We start from the raw sequence: 19,513 nt of genomic DNA on the forward strand, positions 1-19,513 counted from the left end.
GTCCATGTTTATTTGTGTCCCCCTGTGGCGATTCACTTGTTGGAGTAGTGTTTAGTTGTTTAAAGACCAAAACATGATGGGATCGTTCTCAAAAAGGTTGGATTGGTGACGGTTCTGTTGAATAAAATAAAAATACAAATTAAAAAAAAGATTTTTTTTTTTTTATTACAAAATTTACAACAATATTTGTGTACATATTTCACTGCTAACGTCTAAATTTGACTTTGGATTGTTGCTCGTTAACCCCTTGCTGTTAAATTCCGACCAGCGAAGTGAACGGACTTGTCTCTTAACAGTTAGATAAAAGCAAAGTGTCATCTGTTTTCAAGTAATCACAACTTACCACAAACAGGTAATTGTGAGATAAAGTGAAATTTCGTATAGTGGCGAGTGCTTGTATCACAAATTTTAGGCAAAGTGCATTGGTAAACCGGAAGACCATTGCATTCCTATCGCGCGCGCAAAAGCTCAGTGCGTAATTTCCGCGTCAAGGCCCCGGGACGCGTTTACATTTTTTCGGTCTGACACTATGACCGGAAGTGATGTCGGCCATGTTGTCGTTTTTCTTATTTATGGAAACTGGGCTTAAAACCAAGTAAATAAGTCACCTACAGTATGTCAAATAATGACGTTATCGCCATTAACCTTGGGCGTCACCATATTCACTATCAGTACATATCTCGCACACACATGCATAACGCAAAATACATTGTATGGCAGCAAAAGAAGGATCAGATATGTTTTTGTTTTTGTTAACAAAATAATCTCATGGATTACCACTTTAATCAGTCACATGACGCTCAGTGGCGAGGGGCTCTGCTCGTTATCTGCACAATAAAGAAAAAGAAAAGATTCCTGCTGCTGATAAACGCCGGCGAACTGGGGTCATTTGTTATTTACTCTTTGTGCGGCGTCGTCTGCGGATTTCAAAGTCCACTCGCGTCTCCGCCCGTTTCCCTGGTTTTGGAACGGAACGTGCGCTCGACGGCGTCGCGGAGCACGGTCCCTTTAAGAGCCCGGGACGGTGAGCTGTCACGGCTCGACACGGTTAGCCTAGCGTTTAGCCCCAGCAGCGGCGCGTATCACTGAAGGATTGTCAAATCACCATGTAAGTAGGAAAAAAACAACAAAACAACAAAAAATAACTCTTTTACCAAAGGCGGAACAAACAAAACAGAGATAAGTCGTCAGTGAAACTCGTCCAGTTTGTTTTACTCTTCAAAGTGATATGGTGGAACTGTTTTGGCAGGACGTTAACAACGCCCAAAACTTTGCTAGCCCGCAACAAGTGGCTCAGTAGCTTAGCTCACTTTAGCCTAGCTTAGCGAAGTTATAACTTCTGTGTTTGTTTCATTTACTAAACACATTAACTAAGTAACAACTATCTAAACATTGTTGTATTTGCGTGATGGTAGCTTTTGGGGTGTGATATACTTGTTTATTCTGGCGAGTATTGGGCTATTTCTTGTTTTTGTGAAGAGGCCACAATAACCTGTCGGGCGGTGAGCATAGTTCCCGTTGTTTTATAGTATTTACATTTAAGTTTTCTTAAGTATTTTAAGTTAGTTTATTATTTTATTTTTTAGAAATCAACTTAAACCAGTTGCTTTGGCGTCTACTTTCACAGGTTGATCTGTGCGGAACTAGTAGTTCGTCATCATCTCTTCATCCAGGTGGTTAACAAGTTGTGACGTCACAGTGCCGTGTAATCGAAACAAAGTGAAAACGATTTTTTTTAAATTATTTATTTTGAGAATTTTATAAAATCCTAAGCATGACGACTGATATGAGAGAACCTCAAATTTTTTTTTTTTTTTTAATAACTCCTCACAGTGTTTGAGTAAAAATATCAGACGTTTATTGTATGTCTATGTTGTATGTGTTTTCAGTTCGGATTTTTACTTTAGTTTTTTTTTCTGCACGTACCGCTCCACCACCATAAAACGATTGTCTATACTATTTAGAATAGATGGATATTGGTGTTACAACACCACAGATCAAAACAGAACATAAAGTAATGAGGATAAAACATTGGCAAAAAAACCCAAGCCTCTGTAATAAACATTTCACATTCTCATAAATGGAAAGAAGAGCAATGAAATGAAAGAACATGGAGGAAGAACCGTGAATACTGACGGGTCGAGCATCAGTTTATTCTACTACAATGTTTTATTTTTGCAAGGTTAAATCTTTTGAAGAAGGAAAAAGCAGGTACGAGAGTATTTTGCCAACATTTCAACTTCACTTCAGTAGTTTCAGTTTGGGCGTGTCTGTGCAAGGATTTATATTTGTGATTAAGGAATGCATACTATGTGTGCATCCATGTTATGTGTAACACTGTCGGAATTGCACATTCAGCATTTTAGCTGCCACTGTAGACATTGTGCGGCACCTATTTATTTGATGTGGCAACAGCATTAAATTCATTCATTTATCATTTAATCTGTGTTGCTTAGTGGAAATACAACTTGTGCTCTCTTGGCTTCAGCCCCTTTCCCACATAGAATCCGTGACATTGCTAGATTAAAAAAAAAATAACCCTAGTCATTCCCACATAGGCCTCCTTTACAGAAAAGGAACGTTCTCCACCCGTTCTCCCTGTCTGCTCGCTCCGCCCTGCCGTGCAGCTGGCGGGTGAGCGAAGCGCTTGTGTAGAATCTCTTCCGTAGCGACTCGGTATTTCAGTTCCTCATCTTTGCAGCCAAGCGCCACGGTTTGGGTCGAACATGCCATTTTTCTGGATTAAATTTTTTTTTTTTTCCCCCTGAAAACAGTTTCTTTTGAAATATTTGCACAAAATAAATATTTGTAAAAAAACACTATTTGTGCTTTATTTGGATTCGGCTCCACCCCTACTTCAGGGCAATGTTACTGCTTTCATTCCCACACATATCCATCACAGCCGTACCAGCATTTTCCTGGAAATGATACTAGGTTGAGAGTGGGGAAATTTATGGAACGACTTTTACGGAACATCGACACTGGCTCCTTTTCCCACCCAACGTCGATATGGAACATTGCCTGTTGATTTACTGCTTTCAGTGCAATTGGGAAAGGGGCTTTTGTTGCAGAGTTGTTCCACCAACTGTGAAATGTAACTAAAGATCAGCTCGCCAATTCCTGTTTGAAGGACATTTATGACAGCATTGATGTTGGGAACAAAAAATCCCACCGCCCAATCCTTGAAAAACATCCATCAAACAGGAACTAATGGGTGTGAAGATATTTCTTTCGATCTTGTCTTGTTTTGCTGATACACCACCCTGTGGTGTAGCTTTACTAGGCGGTTGGAAAATACTTTTGTAGAGTGTTATATGGAGAGAATGGCAGGAAATGATCCCTTTTGGCCTAAGCCAGCATTTTTAAATCTGGGGCTGGCCTCCACCAGCTGAATGATATGTCAGAACCAGGAAATATGAAAGACTGTCTGACTGGGATTTTGGGTTGGGAATGTACCCATCGAGTTGAGCTGTATGGCGCTCTGCGGTATTGAATTCAGAGGTAACACGGGACTGATCTTGTCCGCATTGCAATGTTAAGAGACCCTTGGAGCTGTGGCGGCGTTGCCCTTTCACTACCGTCTGGTTGTTTGCACTCAACTAGTGAGGCCTAAAAGAATCTTACCCTGAGCTTTCTTTTCCTACTGCAAAAATGGAAAAAATGTAGTTAAATATTTGAAGTTTTTGCCACCCTCTGCGACGGAATGAGCCTTTTTAAAAAATATATATATTTTTAACGTTGCAGATAAAGTCTTCTGCAGATATGGACAAGAGGCTAATAAAATGACTAAACATTACTAGAATTCTTATATATTAACAGACAAAATATTTGTTTATATTTTATTAAAGGCATCACCATAGCAACATATCGCTTGTTTCGTTCTTGCTGCCGTACCTCTCCCTCCCGGGGTTTTGTTTTTTTCTCTTACCCCCTGTACCGTTATCCTGTTGCCAGTTTTCAGTGTTCATCTGAACTTAGCATTAGTGTTTGAACAACATTAAACATAGTATCCTCCTCAGCATTGGCGTGCGCTAGGGCTGAATTGAATACACACCGACATTGAAGTTTAACAGAACGCGATTTTCAAATCGCAAAGGCTGTGATTAAAAAAAGAAGGCATGTTCATTTTTGTTTTATTTTTGTTTTATTTTTATTTTTTTTTCTCTCTCTATGTTACACAATCTAACCAATAGGGCTGTACAGCACCGGCTCTTCCTATAGGCAAAACAGGCGTCGCGGGAGGGAGCGATCAGGGAGCATTTTGTGCACCTGTCTCCCTCTCGGACTGCACCGACGATGCACGTGTCAGCGATGGAATGCCCATGATTGGCACGGCAGAGAAGTGTGTTTATTTGTTTTATTAATTTTTTTCTCGACTGCCCTCTGTCATTCCGGTGAGTACTTCTACTTCCTGGCTGGGTGTTTCTTTCCTCTACACGCCCTGCGCCCCACAAAGATACCCATTGATACAATAACAAGACTGCAGATTGTTCAGTTCTTATCGATAAGATGAAATCTTAATCGATTAAATTCTTATCAATAAATTGCTAGTAGATTCATTGTTGACATCCCTACTTTCATTATGTGATGTTGAACAATGGGCTACATTGTTCATACCTACACTATGAGACCGTTAACTCCTTATTCCTGTTATTTAATAAAGAAAAACTGTAAATACCCACACCTGCATGCACTTGCTTGTGAGAAATATGTTGGTGCTTGCACCAAAGTTGAGAAAAGAGGAGTCTAGATTCTACCTGCTATACTATCATCTACTTTCTATGTGTGCTGTGTCAGTAGTACTGAGTATACACTGTAAGTCATCCCACTAATCTGTTAGACTCAGTCATGCTTTTACTGGAATCCTGTTCCATTTTCATGTCAGTACTGGCCATGGAATAAAATAATTTCCATGGCCAGATGGTGGGGGCAGCAAACTACTGTTGTAAGCAAATGCAACACTACCCGTTCAAACTGGAATACAATGCCTCAGTTAAACATGGGCTTGGTCCTCCTAATCAAAACTGAGTAAAAATATATTTTATTGACCAAAATCTCTTTAACTTATTTGACTTTGCAATTGAGAAATTCACTGCTTGCTACAACTTCTCACTGTGCTTAAATGCAGTCCAATGGGCATTAAGGTTTTTCAACAATAACTTTTATCTTTAAAACAGTTAACCGTACTTAAATTGTTGCCTAAGCTGAAGGCCACAGTTTGACCTTTAAAGAGGAGCGATTATGCTCTTTTAACACAAGTTAATATAAGTCTCTGAGGTTCCAAAACATGTTTTCAAAGTTTTTTGCTGAAAATGGCACTCAGATAATGCATTCTAGCCATTCTAACATAGCTCTAAATTAGTCTTGTTCCTGACGCTCTGTTTAAGTTGAAGGAGCCACCCTCCTGAGGCCCCGGGTTCTGTGAGCCAATTGCGTTTTATCTTCACTCCCGGGTTTTGTTGTATTGAGTTCATAGATTATCACTGACCTTATCAGTCAACCAAAATCTAAATTGAATTGAATGCAAGGAGTGGAGGTGGAGAAAGTGGATGAGTTCAAGTACTTGGGGTCGACCATCCAAAGCGGCAGAGAGTGTTGGAGAGGGGTAAAGAAGAGAGTACAGGGTGGGGTGGGTGGAGTGGGTGGAGAAGAGTGTCCGAAGTGATCTGTGGCAAAAGGGTTCCAGCAAGAGTGAAGGGGAAGGTGTACAGGACGGTAGTGAGACCAGCCATGTTGTACGGTTTAGAGGCTGTGGCACTAACTAAAAGGCAGGTGGCTGAACTGGAGGTAGCAGAGTTGAGGATGTTGAGGTTTTCATTGGGAGTGACAAGGACTGAGAGGATTAAGAATGAGTACATTAGAGGGACAGCTCAGGTTGGACACTTTGATGGGAAAGTGAGAGAGGCCAGATTGAGATGGTTTGGACCTGGTTGGAAAAGGATGCTGAGGATGGAGCTGCCGGGAAAGAGGAAGCCAAAGAGAAGCTTTATGGATGTGGTGAGGGAGGACATGCAGGTGGTTGGTGTAAGGGAGGAAGATGCGCAGGACAGAAGGTAATGGAGGCAGATGATCCGCTGTGGTGACCCCTAACGGGAGCAGCTGAAAGAAGAAGTCAGCCAAAATCTCTTTCTGAACAAATTTGAGGCAAGAAATAGGCAACTCATGTTACATAGAAAAGGCCTAACTTAAAAGTTTGTTCTGACTTTTGTTGCCGTGCTCCAAGCTTGTGGGGACACGGACGCCGCACCAGGATTTCGTTTTGTGAGAATTTCGTTTTGTGTAAGCGTCGGAAAATGAAATGAATATATCTACAAGGAGAAACACAATTTTTATTGGTTTTGTTTTGTGAAACGCACCGCTGATCGCACGCCGCTGCCAACAGTCTGTCTATTGTGTACTTAAAAATAAATAAATAAATAAATAATAATAATAATAATAATAATTTAAAAAAAAAAATATATATATATATATATATATATAAATAAATAAAGAGCAGATTTATTTTTAAATACTTACATTTCCATCATCTGCAGTTTCTTCACGGACAGTTGTTATTAATTCCTCTTTCTTTTAAAAGATTTGTGCTGTCAGTTCCCGTGTTATTTCTCCAGCTATGGGTGAAGTTACTCAGATGGGGAGCGGTTCTAATTCTGACCCAGTGATTATGTGAAGGGATCAAAAATGTGAATGGCATGTTTCAGGACACGTTTTCTGACAAAGGCTGCCCACAGAAAACTGGCTTGGTTGTCAATTTTACAGTTTATGCCTTAGTAGGCCCATCAGAGACCCGAATGTGTATACATAAGCTCTGGAAAAAGTATGCTTTTCATAATAGCTCCCCTTTAAAAAAATCTACTATTTAAATTTGCCTGGGGCTGTTATGTTATTACCCCTGCAAACAAATATCAACTATTTTTGCCCTACTGCACTATTTATCATGTAACATAAATGTATTACGTCATCTCTCTGAGAAAGAAGCATGGGAACTAAGAATCTGCCATATAGATGGGAGATTCAATCTGCCATATAACATGTATGTTAACAGTAACGTTGGCCTTTGGGTTAACTTTGGTAGACACTTGTATTATCCTAATATATCTTCTTTCTGCCAGGTCTGCTCCAGAAGGTTCCGGCATGGCGCCTGGAAACCGCCGCCTTGAACAGACCCAGGCCCAGGTGGATGAGGTATGGTGTCTTCACGCTTAGTACCTGGTTCCCAAGGACAAATTTAGGGTTGTTATTAAATGCTACATGTTTGATCAATCTGGCCATGCAACAAGGAAGCTAATCGGAAACACTTTGTGTATGCGCAGTTTCAAGTATCCTGTTGGACAAACATTCATACTGACTCTGGTCAGATACAAAATGGTTGGTGGGAATGTCCAGCCCAGGTCTGTTTTCTAGTAATATCAACTGAATAACAACATCTAAAAAAACAGCAGATTGACAAAAACAAAGATGAGAGCTTGCCTCAGTCTGAGTCGAGATTTAAAAACTTGTTTTAAATATTATTGTTGTTTATTAATATTTATTATTTGTTTATTTATTTTTTTCAAGAAGTGGGAGGAACACAGGGTGACATACAAGAGTAGAGGAAGGTGCACACAGGTGGACTACATCTTATGCAGTAGGTGCAATCTGAAAGAGATTAGTGACTGGTAGTGGTGGTAGGGGAGTGTGTTGCTAGGCAGCATCGGATGGTGGTCTGTAGGCTGACTGGAGGCCAAGAAGAGGACGAGAGTGAAAGATTAGCCAAAGTTAAAATGGTGGAAGTTGAAAAAGGAGGAGTGTTGCATGCAATTTAGGGAAGAGGTAAGGCAGGCATTAGATGGGAATGAACAGTAAACAGATGACTGGGAAACAACTGCAGAAGCGGTGAGGGAGACGGCCAAGAAGGTACTCGGTGTATCATGCGGGAAGAGGAAGGAAGACAAGGACTCTTGGTGGTGGAATGAGGAAGTACAGGAGAGCATAGAGCACAAGAGGTTGGCGAAGAAGAAATGGGATAGTCAGAGAGATGAAGAAAGTAGACAGGAGTACAAGCTGATGTGGTGCAAGGCGAAGAGAGAAGTGGAAAAGGCATACGAGTTGTATGAGAGGTTGGACAGTAAGGAAGGGGAAAAGGGACTTGTATTGATTGGCAAGACAAATGGACCAAGCTGGGAAGGATGTACAGCAGGTTAGGGGGATGAAGGATAATGATGGGAATGTGCTGACTAGTGAGGAGAGTGTGTTGAGAAGGTGGAAGGAGTACTTTGAGGAGTTGATGAATGAAGAAAATGAGAGGGAGAGAAGAGTGGATGATGTGGGGATAGTGGATCAAGAAGTGCAGAAAATTAGCAAGGATGAGGTGAGAACAGCATTAAAGAAGATGTAGAGTGAAAGGGCAGTTGGCCCAGATGACATACCTGGGGAGGCATGGAAATGTTTACATGAGATGGCAGTGGCGTTCCTAACGAGACTGTTTAACACCATCTGGGAAAGGGACAGGATGCCGGAGGAGTGGAGAAGAAGTGTACTGGTACCCATCTTCAAGCATAAGGGAGACGTACAAAACTGTAGTAACTACAGGGGAATAAAGTTGGTCAGCCACAGCATTAAAGCTATGGAAAGGGTAGTGGAGGTTAGGTTAAGAGGAGAGGTGGGGATCAGCGAGCAGCGGTATGGTTTCATGCCAGGAAAGAGTACTACAGATGCAATGTTTGCTTTAAGAATTCTGATGGAAAAGTACAAGGAAGGCCAGAGGGAGTTGCACTGCGTCTTTGTGGATTTAGAGAAAGCATATGATAGGGTGCCGAGAGAGGAAGTGTGGTATTGCATTAGGACTCCACAATACCTCTGAATGTGTTCTGTGGTATCTGGCACCAAGACGTAAGAAGCAGATCCTATAAGTCCTGTAATGCCGAGTTCACACTGTGATTCTGGCCTGATTTTTCACTCGCCGACAGGTTTTTGGAGATCGCCGAGCAAAGCCTTAGATCGGAGGAAAAGCATAGCGCACTCCTGTGAGTGACGAGTGTATGAAATGCTCACAATGCGATCCGATTGTTCGCTGATGGCTTGCAGAGGCTGGCGAGATTTCAAGCAGTTTTAATATCTGGTCGTGTTGGACTTGACTTTGGAGTGACGCAAAAAGCTACAGCCAATGAGAGCAGACACGGGGTGAGGGGGAGGGGAGAAGGAGAGACGGGCAGACTGGAGTGAACGTACCTTTTTACTTCTCTAGGTTTTTAATATATTTCTTAAATAAATTGTGCTTTTTTTATTTCTATTTTTTCACTGATCAAGAATCTAATTTAAAAAAAAAAGTCATAATCCTGTCCAACGCATTGTATAATAAATAGTAAATATAGTTTGGAGACCCTCCTGGTGAAAGATATTGTAATGACCGACCCCCTTTACTCGATCAGTCATGTAGTGAGAAACCACAATGACTTCAAGATTTCCGATCACAAGACAGAAAGTTGTGTTGCGTGAACAGTACAGCGATCTGACAACTTTGAAAGTCCTGTAGTGTGCCCATGGCATTAGTTGTGAGGTGGGGCCTCCATGAATCGCGCTTGTTGTTCCAGCACATCCCCCACGTGCTCAATCACATTGAGATCTGGGGAATTTGCAAACCTTGTCAACACCTTGAACTCTTTGTCATCTTCCTCAAACCATTCCTGAACTATTTTTGTAGTGTGGCAGGGCCCATTATCCTGCTGAATGAAGCCACTGCCATCAGGGAATATAGTTACCATGGGGGGTGTACTTGGTCTGCAACAATGTTTAGGTAGGGGGTACCTGTCAAAGTAACATTCACATGAATGCCATGACCCAAAGTTTCCCTGCAGAACATTGCCCAGAGTATCACGCTGCGTATGCCAGTTTGGCTTCCGATAGTGCATCCTGGTGCCATCTCTTCCTCGGGTAAGCGATGCGCGTGCACCCGGCCATCCATATGATGTAAAGGAAAACGTGATTCATCAGACCAGGCCACCTTCTTCCATTGCTCCATGGTCCAGTTCTCACTCACGTGCCCATTGTAGGAGCTTTCAGTGGTGGACAGGGGTCAGCATGGACACGCTGAGCACTCTGCGGCAAAGCAGCCCCATACACCTCAAGCTGTGATGCGCTGTGTGTTGTAACACCTTTCTATCATAGCAGCATTCACTTTTTCACCAATTTGTGCTACAGAAGCTCTTCTGTGGGATCAAACCAGACGGGGTAGACTTCACTCCTCACGTGCATCAATAAGCCCATGGGCACCCATGACCCTGTTGCTGGTTCAGCGGTTGTCCTTCCTTGGACCACTTTTAGTAGGTACTAACCACTGCATACAAGGAACACACCACAAGACCTGTCGTTTTGGAAATGCTCCGACCCAGTCATCTAGCATCACAATGTGACCCTTGTCAAAGTGGCTCAGATCCTTATGCTTGCCCATTTTTCCTGCTTCCAGCACATCAATGTCAAGAACTGACTGATCACTTGCTGCTTGATATATCGCACCTCTTGACAGGTGTCATTGGAATGAGATGGTCAATGTTATGAACCTCACCTGTCGGTGGTTTTAATGTTGTGGTTGATCGATGTATATGGTACGTTATGTTACGTCCTTGCTCTGTGGTTTGGTGTGTCTCTCTTGCCAAGTCTTAATTTCTGGCCGTCTCCCGTAGTGCTACATTCCTTAATCAGTAGCAACTAGCTATTTCTTAGCCTCACAGATGTCATTGTCTCAAGGATTATCCGACCAAACATGATTTTAACCTGTAACTTTATTAAATGCAGGGTTTATTCTCCAAAATAACAATGGTAGATATCTTTTAAAACAGCAAAATAAAAGACTGCCTTCCCCGGCTCCGTGTCATTCTTTTTCTTCTGCCTGTCTTTCTACGTTGGGGGTTCTCTGGGGCAGGCATACTGGAACTTTAACTTCGATGTGTCAAATAAGGCCTCTGATTGGCTGCCAGTTGTTTATGTAATCAATGTCTCCATGGTTATGTAAGGGCTGCATGGGCCCACACACTCCTCCACCCTACCCCACTGCTCTGGGGCCTGTGAGGGGAGGGGCCATGAGCAGGGTTTGTGGATCAGTGGAACATATGGGTTACGTGTACTCGCCTGTAAAATTGTCTGTTTATTTCTTTGTGTGTCTTGGCAATCTCAGTTGTTATGCTGTGATGATAATGATGTCGTGTGTGTGTCTGGTGTGCCTGCCAAGGTGCTCTTCTTCTTTGTTATGTAACAGCAATGAGGTTACCTGAGGCATACGATATTATAGTCCCCATGCTGTGTGCCTACTTATTGAGGAAGTGTCAATGGTCTTTTAAAGGACAGGCGTTTTCTATTTTTTCAACCCCAGGCCTTTAAAAATGTCGAACTATCTCATTAAATATTAGCAAGAGAAGCACAGACAGTTTTCACCGATATCTGTTATATGTAAACTGTTATATTGAAAGAGTAAGATCATTTTAATTTAATTAATGAACGAACCTATCCTCCAAGAAAGGGTGCCTGTCAAAGATGAAATGCAACACCTTGGCTAAGATGCAATTATGTCTCTGAAGGTGGGATTTTTATCTATGCAACATCTTAATGATAGCCAATGTTTGCAAACACTGCCCTGGATGGAAATAGAAACGTCTTGGAATATTGATGATATGACTAACATTTGTGTGTATAAATATACTTTTATGTATTTCTGTGTGTAGGTGGTGGACATCATGCGTGTTAATGTGGACAAGGTGCTGGAGCGTGACCAGAAGCTGTCAGAGTTGGACGACAGAGCAGATGCGCTCCAGGCCGGAGCCTCTCAGTTTGAGACCAGCGCCGCCAAGCTCAAGAGGAAGTTCTGGTGGAAGAACTGCAAGGTGCCTCGATATGTGAAAGCACATTCACAAACAACCGCAACAACATTGATTGACAAGCACACATTGTTCTCATTTGAATTGGAAATAATCCAAACTGAAATGTACTGTAGAAAAATAATGCATGCATATGTAATTCAATATCACAAGCCAGTGTAGATAACTTGAAGTCCACAGCATGCAGAAACGCAAACAACAATGTCAGAGTGAAATTTTGTTGGTCACTAATGTATTGCATTATGTACAAAATGGAAAAGCAAAACACTGCACTTGGACTGACAGACTGTTTGTTTCAGGGCTTTAAGCTTTTTTAGCCACTTGCCCATGCCCAATAGCCAAACTTACTTGCCCGAAATGGAAAATTTAGGCTGTATAAAATAAATGGATAACACCAACAGGGATTTTCACAATTGTTATAGTTTATTAACGTACAAAACATACAATTAACAGGTAACAATTACAATAAAGAAGGTATACAGTATAGTATATATTAGATATAGATATACTTGATCTGATCGCCTGGGAGTGGCAGGAGTAGGCGATGGTGTTGGGAGTCATATCACAGCACGCCAGTGAAATGCCAGCTGGACCGTGTGGAAAGAAATATTTGTTTTTATTTAACAATTTATTCTCTGTTTAGCATTTTTTTTTTAATTATTATTGACATTAGGATTTATTTTTGAAAGACTTTCAATAATCTTGAGCATCGCTCAGCATCTGATGGAGCTTTGAAATAATCGGACCCTCAAGCTTTCCGCAAGCAATACAGTTAAAGTTGAATGAATAAATATTTATAAAAGAGTGGACATTTTATTTAAACATAAATAACCTCCATCTAATAACAATGTTTCCTCTATAATAGAGGAGACATTTTTACATCATGTTAATTACTCTTATGGACTACAGAGCAAAGTTTTGGAACAGAGCATACGGAGCTTAGCTGGAAAAGCTTTGCCTCAGTTATATAGTACGCAGTTTATTTTCAGATAACTGTACATTAGAGATCACATTTATTTTTCTTTTGCCCGATCAGACAACTGCATGAGGCATTCCACTTGCCCGAACACAGAGTTTATTTGCCGCGGACAAGCGTAAATGTCAAGCAATGTGTTTGTCAGTCCGCATTCAGTACAACATTGTCTGAAGCTGCTTTTACACATGCACTGTAAACCTGAAATGATCGGGACTTTACCCAGATAAGCTGTATGTGGGAATGAAATGTCTGAATCGTTTGACCTGGACTTTACCCAGCCAGCACCCTAGTACAAAGGCCGGGTAATGTCCCATTGAGCGGTATGTGTGAACAGAGCAGGAAATTGTCGGGGTCATTCACAGCGAGCGAGTGGGCGTGTCGAGTTTTGATGACGTCTCTATCGTGCGCTAGTTATTCACCTTTGTGAGGATCTTTGTGCACGAAGCGTAGCTGCTGCGTACTCCTTTCTTTCTTTAAATTGCCGATACGTCCGAATGCATGGAGTATTTACGCAAAAAAAGCCCAACTACTGATAAGTCCGGAGCCTCGGCCGGCATCTTGGGTGTGCTGTAAAACTCTGCAGCGTCATTGTGTCATGTCCTGCACGCTCCATTTAGGCTCCGCCCCTCGTCTTAACCAAACCTAATATTTCCAGCTAGTGTAAACGCGTCTGACACGGACAATCTCTGTTTTTTTGCTACAAGTGTGAAAGGGCAACTCTGGATCATCAGGTCCGGACATTGTCAGGGCCTGATTATCTGGACGTTGTCCGTAGTGCATGTGTGAAAGAAGCTTCAGTGTCTTTTGTTCCTTGCAGATGTGGGCCATCCTGATTGCTGTTATTGTAATCGTCGTGGTCATTATTATCAGTGAGTACAACACATTGTAAAAGAAAGTAAGCTGCCTCTTCTTGTTATACGTCCCTTTCGTCTGAAGATGCTAACGTACTTCCCTGTTCCTTCACTCTCAGTCTGGAAATATTCGTAAAGCGACGACAACAAGAAGAGGAGTGGCGCTAATGATGAAGAATTTGTGAGGTGTGTGTGTGTGTGTGTGTGTGTGTGTGTGTGTGTGTGTGTGTGTGTGTGTGTGTGTGTGTGTGTGTGTGTGTGTGTGTGTGTGTGTGTGTGTGTGTGTGTGTGTGTGTGTGTGTGTGTGTGTGTCCACAGTGCTCCACTTTTGTCCAGTCACACGATGCCACACAACTGTGTCAAAATACCGCACCAAAGATTTTGTCAAACTTCCTTCTGAGTGAATATTTTATGGGTTGAGCACTCCTAGATACTGGAGCACATTTTTGAGACAACTTTGCCATGTAAGCCAGCCATTCACGTTGCCTTGTCATGACACGCTTGAGTATATGGGTAGTGATCAGGGCCGGCCATTAGGGGAGCTGTCTGGGGGCCAACTGTTGGGGGCGCCCATGGAGGCCACAAATAGGCACGTTCATATAAAAGCAAGATTAAAAAGCAGATTTGGGAAGGGCCCATTTGATCTCCGCTCTGCTGCTCGTTCAGAGCAGTCTCTGCTCCTTGGCCCCCGTTTCTTCAAACAAAACAAAAACGGTGTACTTTTATTGTAGATGTATTTATTTCCCTCCATGTCCTAGTTGAATTAAACAAAAAAAGCCCTAAAAAGCCGCAATAGGGAGACTTTCAGTCACTCTCTTCTCTCACGCCATCATGTGAATAAGCCACTCAATATCTCTTACTGCCCCCCCATCAAAGCAGTGTACAGCCGGGCCCGGCCCGTTCACCGGACCTTTGCAGGAGCCCAGCCATTTCTGTGGGCGCGCCCCAGACACGCTTCCATATGAAAGCTCCCAGGGAGCGCTGCACATCTCACTTGATTCGACAATGCTTGGGCTGACAAAATCTACACACCAGGGCATCGGGACTGGAAATGGGGACGGCTGCTTTTAAACTAGTCAATATTTGGTTTATTTTTTAAAATATTTTTAAAACAACTCACTGATGTCATGTTCCTTGTTCAGACAAGTGCCTTTTCGGATATGCTTTTTCTTTTTTTTTTTTTTTGCTGTTATTTGTTGATATTTGTCGCTGTAAACAATTGCATTCATGCCAAGAAATCCCACCCATTCCAACACAATATCGTACTTACAGCCTTTTACGCACATTTTACCATATAGGTTTGGATGGTCAAAAACTATATCTCCCCTAGTTATAAAATAGGCCTTTAGCATTGTTTGGACCCCCCCCCCCCCCCCCCATCTTAGCGTCATAATGTCGACCAGGCAAAGGCATCAAATCATGCCTACTCGGCCATAATGGTCCCTGGACTTACTGTTATTAAGTATAGCTCGAATCGTTTACTAGCTACTGATCAGTGTGTACTAGTTACAACTAAGTGAAACACAAATCCAGCAAAATATGCCTAAACCTGCCGGTTTCTCTTCAAGGGAACTTCAAAAACATGCAAATTCTACAAAACCTTGGTGATGGCCAATCCACCAGTAGTGCCTCTGTATCTTGGCCCAACATGAATACTGTGCAGCTTGTTTTGGCCAACGGAGCTTGTTCCTTTGACGCAAATCTGTCATTTTACACTGGCATCTAATCTATCTAATCACAACCACGTCCCCCACCAGGGAGATCTTCCATAACCATTATTTCCCTGTAATATTTATGTATTTGCTGTGTTAACTAGCTTAGAAGTACTAACATTGGGAGACAACAGTTTTTTTGGGGTTTCTTTTTTGTTTTTTTGTTTTTTTGAGATGGGTGGGGGTGGATTCTGAAACTTTAAGGACAGACCGCGATATCGCCCTGTAGTACAATGCAACAAAATTGTGTGTTCCAAACCATGATAATGCTTCTGTTATGTTAGTGTGACCCCAACATGGTGCACGCAAAGTGCCTTGGATGACGTTGTCACTCCTCGTGATGATTGATAAGAAGTTCAGCAGTATGGGTGCGATTCCCATGACACTTTTTTTTTTTTTTGGTATGAATATGTACTTAAATCCCCGGAGTAAAGATCTTCTGTAACATTTTCAAAAAGACACTTCGCAGGTTTATGTCTTTCTCAGCCTGACTTTGATGACTGTTGTATAGAATTATCATCTTCCCTCTAGTTACAACAGAATGTTCTGAACGGGTATTGGCCATGTGTTGCCTTTGACTACATTCTCCAAGTATGGATTTGAAATAAGTGCAGTTCTACTCTCTGGGCCTAAATGTTTTTGATTAAATAAAACTGATATACTCTTGCCATATATTTTCTCTCTTTTTTTGCCTTGACATCCTCCTTCCTGCAACAAACGGGGAATTACCTGCCCTGTGTCATTTGATGGCCCCAGTTTCGACCGAAGACGCTCCTCATGGAACTGTGTGTTCCTGAAGCTTGACACAGACCATCAATTACAACCCATGCCACATGCCAACTCTCAAAGCCTCTCTCAAATGAGTGCTGTAACATTCTGTCAACTTTCAAGAGTTGGTCCACTGTTATGGGCAGACCCAGTCCTTGGCCTTTCTGGTGCTTGACGAATAAAAGATACATACAGTAGTGCATTACATTAGCCTCATTTAGCAGACGCTTGTCCAAAGCGAATAAGAGGTACATTTTATTGGAAGTAGTCAAGCTGTATAACACAATGACAGCCAGGAAGGCTTAGGAATAAGATTAGAAGAGAGGTTTTACATTTTTTTTTAATTCTATAGGACAGCAGTTTCATGTTTTGTTTTTTTTAAATGTCTTCTAGTATATTTTCTGTATATTTTTTATGCAGTGCAAAGGTGATCATAAACCTTGGTATATAATCTTATAGACATTTACTTTGGGTTTTTGTTATTTATAAATGCAATAAGTCATTTTAATGATATCTACAATGTTGTTCATTATATAATTTTTACTTTATCGTATATGGCTGAAGTTCTTTTAAAACAGCAGATGAAGCATGACAATCTCCATATTTTCAAAATGTTTTTAAATAAAATATTTAGACAAAATATTGTTTATGATCCATCGTAATACATTTTTCTATGTATTTACATATTTTTAATTGTATTTGTATATGTGTTATTTGTGCGTATTTAAGTGTTTGTGCGAATCTGTTTGTATTTTAGTGTTGTGTGTATTTTTATGTTATTTGTGTGTATTTTAGTGTTGTTTGTGTGTGTTGTGTTGTCGTTTGTGTGTATATTAGTGTTATTTGTTTGTATATGTGTTATTTATGTGTATTTTAGTGTCCTTTATTGAGTGTCATTTGGTGAATTGGAGCGTTGTTTACGCGTATTCTCGTGTCGTCCATGTGCATTCGGGCGCCCAGCCCCGGTGCAGCCCCGGTGCAGCCCCGGTGCAGCCCCGGTGCAGCCCCGGTGCAGCCCCGGTGCAGCCCCGGTGCAGCCCCGGCCCTCTTACGTAATCGTGGCCGTACACGTGAGCGTCGCCGCGGCGGGCGGGCGGGCGCGCCGCACCCTGGCCAATCACGGGCCGCGGCCTGGCGGCGCCCTGGCCAATCGGGGCGCCGGGGGGGCGTGTCGCCGCGGCCCCGGACTCACGTTGCAGAAATGTGTCCCGCGCATGACGTCCGGACGCGCTGCTCCCTGAACCGGCGCCGCGCGGCCCGAGTCTTTTGGGGGATTCCGTGCCGAATAGACAGTGTCGAGGTTCCGGCGGAACGACGACGGATCGAGGTGGACGTTGTTAGCCGCCGCGGGTCCAGTGCACGTCCGGCAGGTGTGGTTTCAACCTCTAACGCGGTGCTTGTGCTGGTACTTGGTCGCGGACGGGTCGTGCCGTCCCGCGAGCTCCTGTTTCCACTGGGAGCCCAGTTAGCACGTTTGTTTAGCTAGCGTTAGCCCGGAAGCTAACCCTGTTAGTTATGGGCAACAATTATCTACTCACATGTCTGCGATGGATGGGTGGATGGATGGATGGATGGATAGTTGGATGGATGGGTGGTTGTATGGATGGATGGCTGGATGGATGGATGGATAGTTGTATGGATGGATGGATGGATGGATGGATAGTTGGATGGACAGACAGTTAGATGGATGGATGGATGGATAGTTGGATGGACAGACAGTTAGATGGATGGATGGATGGATAGTTGGATGGATGGATAGTTGGATAGTTGGATGGACAGACAGTTAGATGGATGGATGGATGGATGGATAGTTGGATGGATGGATAGTTGGATGGACAGACAGTTAGATGGATGGATGGATAGTTGGATAGTTGGATGGACAGTTAGATGGATGGATGGATGGATAGTTGGATGGATGGATGGATATTTGGATGGGTAGTTGGATGGATGGATGGTTGGATGGATGGATGGATGATTGGATGGATGGATAGTTGGATGGACAGTTAGATGGATGGATGGATAGTTGGATGGTTGGATGGATGGATAGTTGTATGGATGGATGGCTGGATGGATGGATAGTTGGATGGATGGATGGATAGTTGGATGGATGGATGGATAGTTGGATGGATGGATGGAGGGCTGAATGGACAGTTAGATGGATGGATAGACAGTTAGGTGGATGGCTGGATGGATAGACAGATGGATGGATGAATAGACAGATGGATGGATGATAGATAGATAGTTGTATGTATGTATGGATAGACAGTTAGATGGATGGATGGCTGGATAGACAGTTAGATGGATGGATAGACAGTTAGATGGATGGATAGACAGTTAGATGGCTGGATAGACAGTTAGATGGATGGATAGACAGTTAGATGGCTGGATAGACAGTTAGATGGATGGATAGACAGTTGGATGGCTGGATAGACAGTTAGATGGATGGATAGACAGTTAGATGGCTGGATAGACAGTTAGATGGATGGATAGATATTTATCCCCGGAGGGAAATTGCTGTGATTACAGCAGCTCACACTAAAACAATAGGCAATCACAATAAATAAGTTGGAATAAAAAAAATATACAATACATTAAACAATTAACAGAAGAAGGCAGATATACAATTAAGTAAAAACAAATAAATGTAAACATAGGTAGTATACAATAAACCTCAAAATGTGAACTAAAAGGTAGAAAAATGGCAATATACAATAAACCAAAATAATAATTAATCTGTGTCATAAATTCACATTAAAAAAAAATAGGAAATTGTGCAAGTTGGGAATGCAAGTGTTGTCGTACCATTCTATGTGATTTATGCTCAGAAATATATCTTACTGGCAAATGGACATTTAAATAGTTCTGTCCTGTCATGTATGGAGGAATAACTTTACTCTGACATTGTGAAAACATGTTTTCAATCAGACCTTGGAATAAACCTGCGGATATGTTTGGTATGGAAGGGGTTATGTTTACACTGGCTGACGGGCGGCGTAGGTCACAGTCCTGTGTGCCGACTTGGGGTCGTTGAGTGCAGGTGTGGCGGGGGCCCCAGGGGCCCCCGGGCCCTGACCCTTCAATGAGTGTCATGTTTGTTTTGAAGGTATAGAATGTCATGTGTGGTTGTTGAGCTCTGTGCTGCTTGCCCAGTATTGTTAAAACGTTTGCTTGTGACGTCTCCCACATCTTGTTATGAACCATTTACGTGGCTTTTGTTGGGGTGTGTTTAAGAAAGTCCACCAGTCTCAAATACCTAACGTTAACGCAACTGGTGCTTGGACAAAATTGACCTGCCACGACTAAGGATACGTCTCATTGTGTGTTGTGTGTACCTTTCAATCTCTGAAACCGTTTTGT

At 42.3% G+C, this 19,513-nt stretch overlaps 1 protein-coding gene across 2 annotated transcripts; it reads left to right on the forward strand.

The window, feature by feature from the left end:
- Positions 1-1,046: 1,046 nt before the first annotated feature.
- On the forward strand, positions 1,047-16,229 carry vamp3 (vesicle-associated membrane protein 3 (cellubrevin)). Of its 2 annotated transcripts, XR_013844187.1 has the most exons (6): positions 1,047-1,108; positions 7,113-7,185; positions 11,697-11,855; positions 13,643-13,694; positions 13,796-13,862; positions 16,145-16,229. XR_013844187.1 is itself a non-coding variant. In XM_080001655.1 (5 exons), coding segments are annotated over exons 1-5 (303 nt in total). In that variant the 5' UTR covers positions 1,047-1,106; the 3' UTR covers positions 13,813-16,062. The 2 variants fall into 2 exon arrangements, 1 of the variants encoding a protein (XP_079857781.1); XM_080001655.1 differs by lacking the exon at positions 16,145-16,229 and having other exon boundaries at positions 13,796-16,062.
- The last annotated feature ends 3,284 nt before the right edge of the window (positions 16,230-19,513 follow it).

The sequence above is a fragment of the Zeus faber genome (assembly GCF_960531495.2).
Source record: "Zeus faber genome assembly, chromosome: 5".
NCBI classification, from domain to species: Eukaryota; Metazoa; Chordata; class Actinopteri; order Zeiformes; family Zeidae; genus Zeus; species Zeus faber.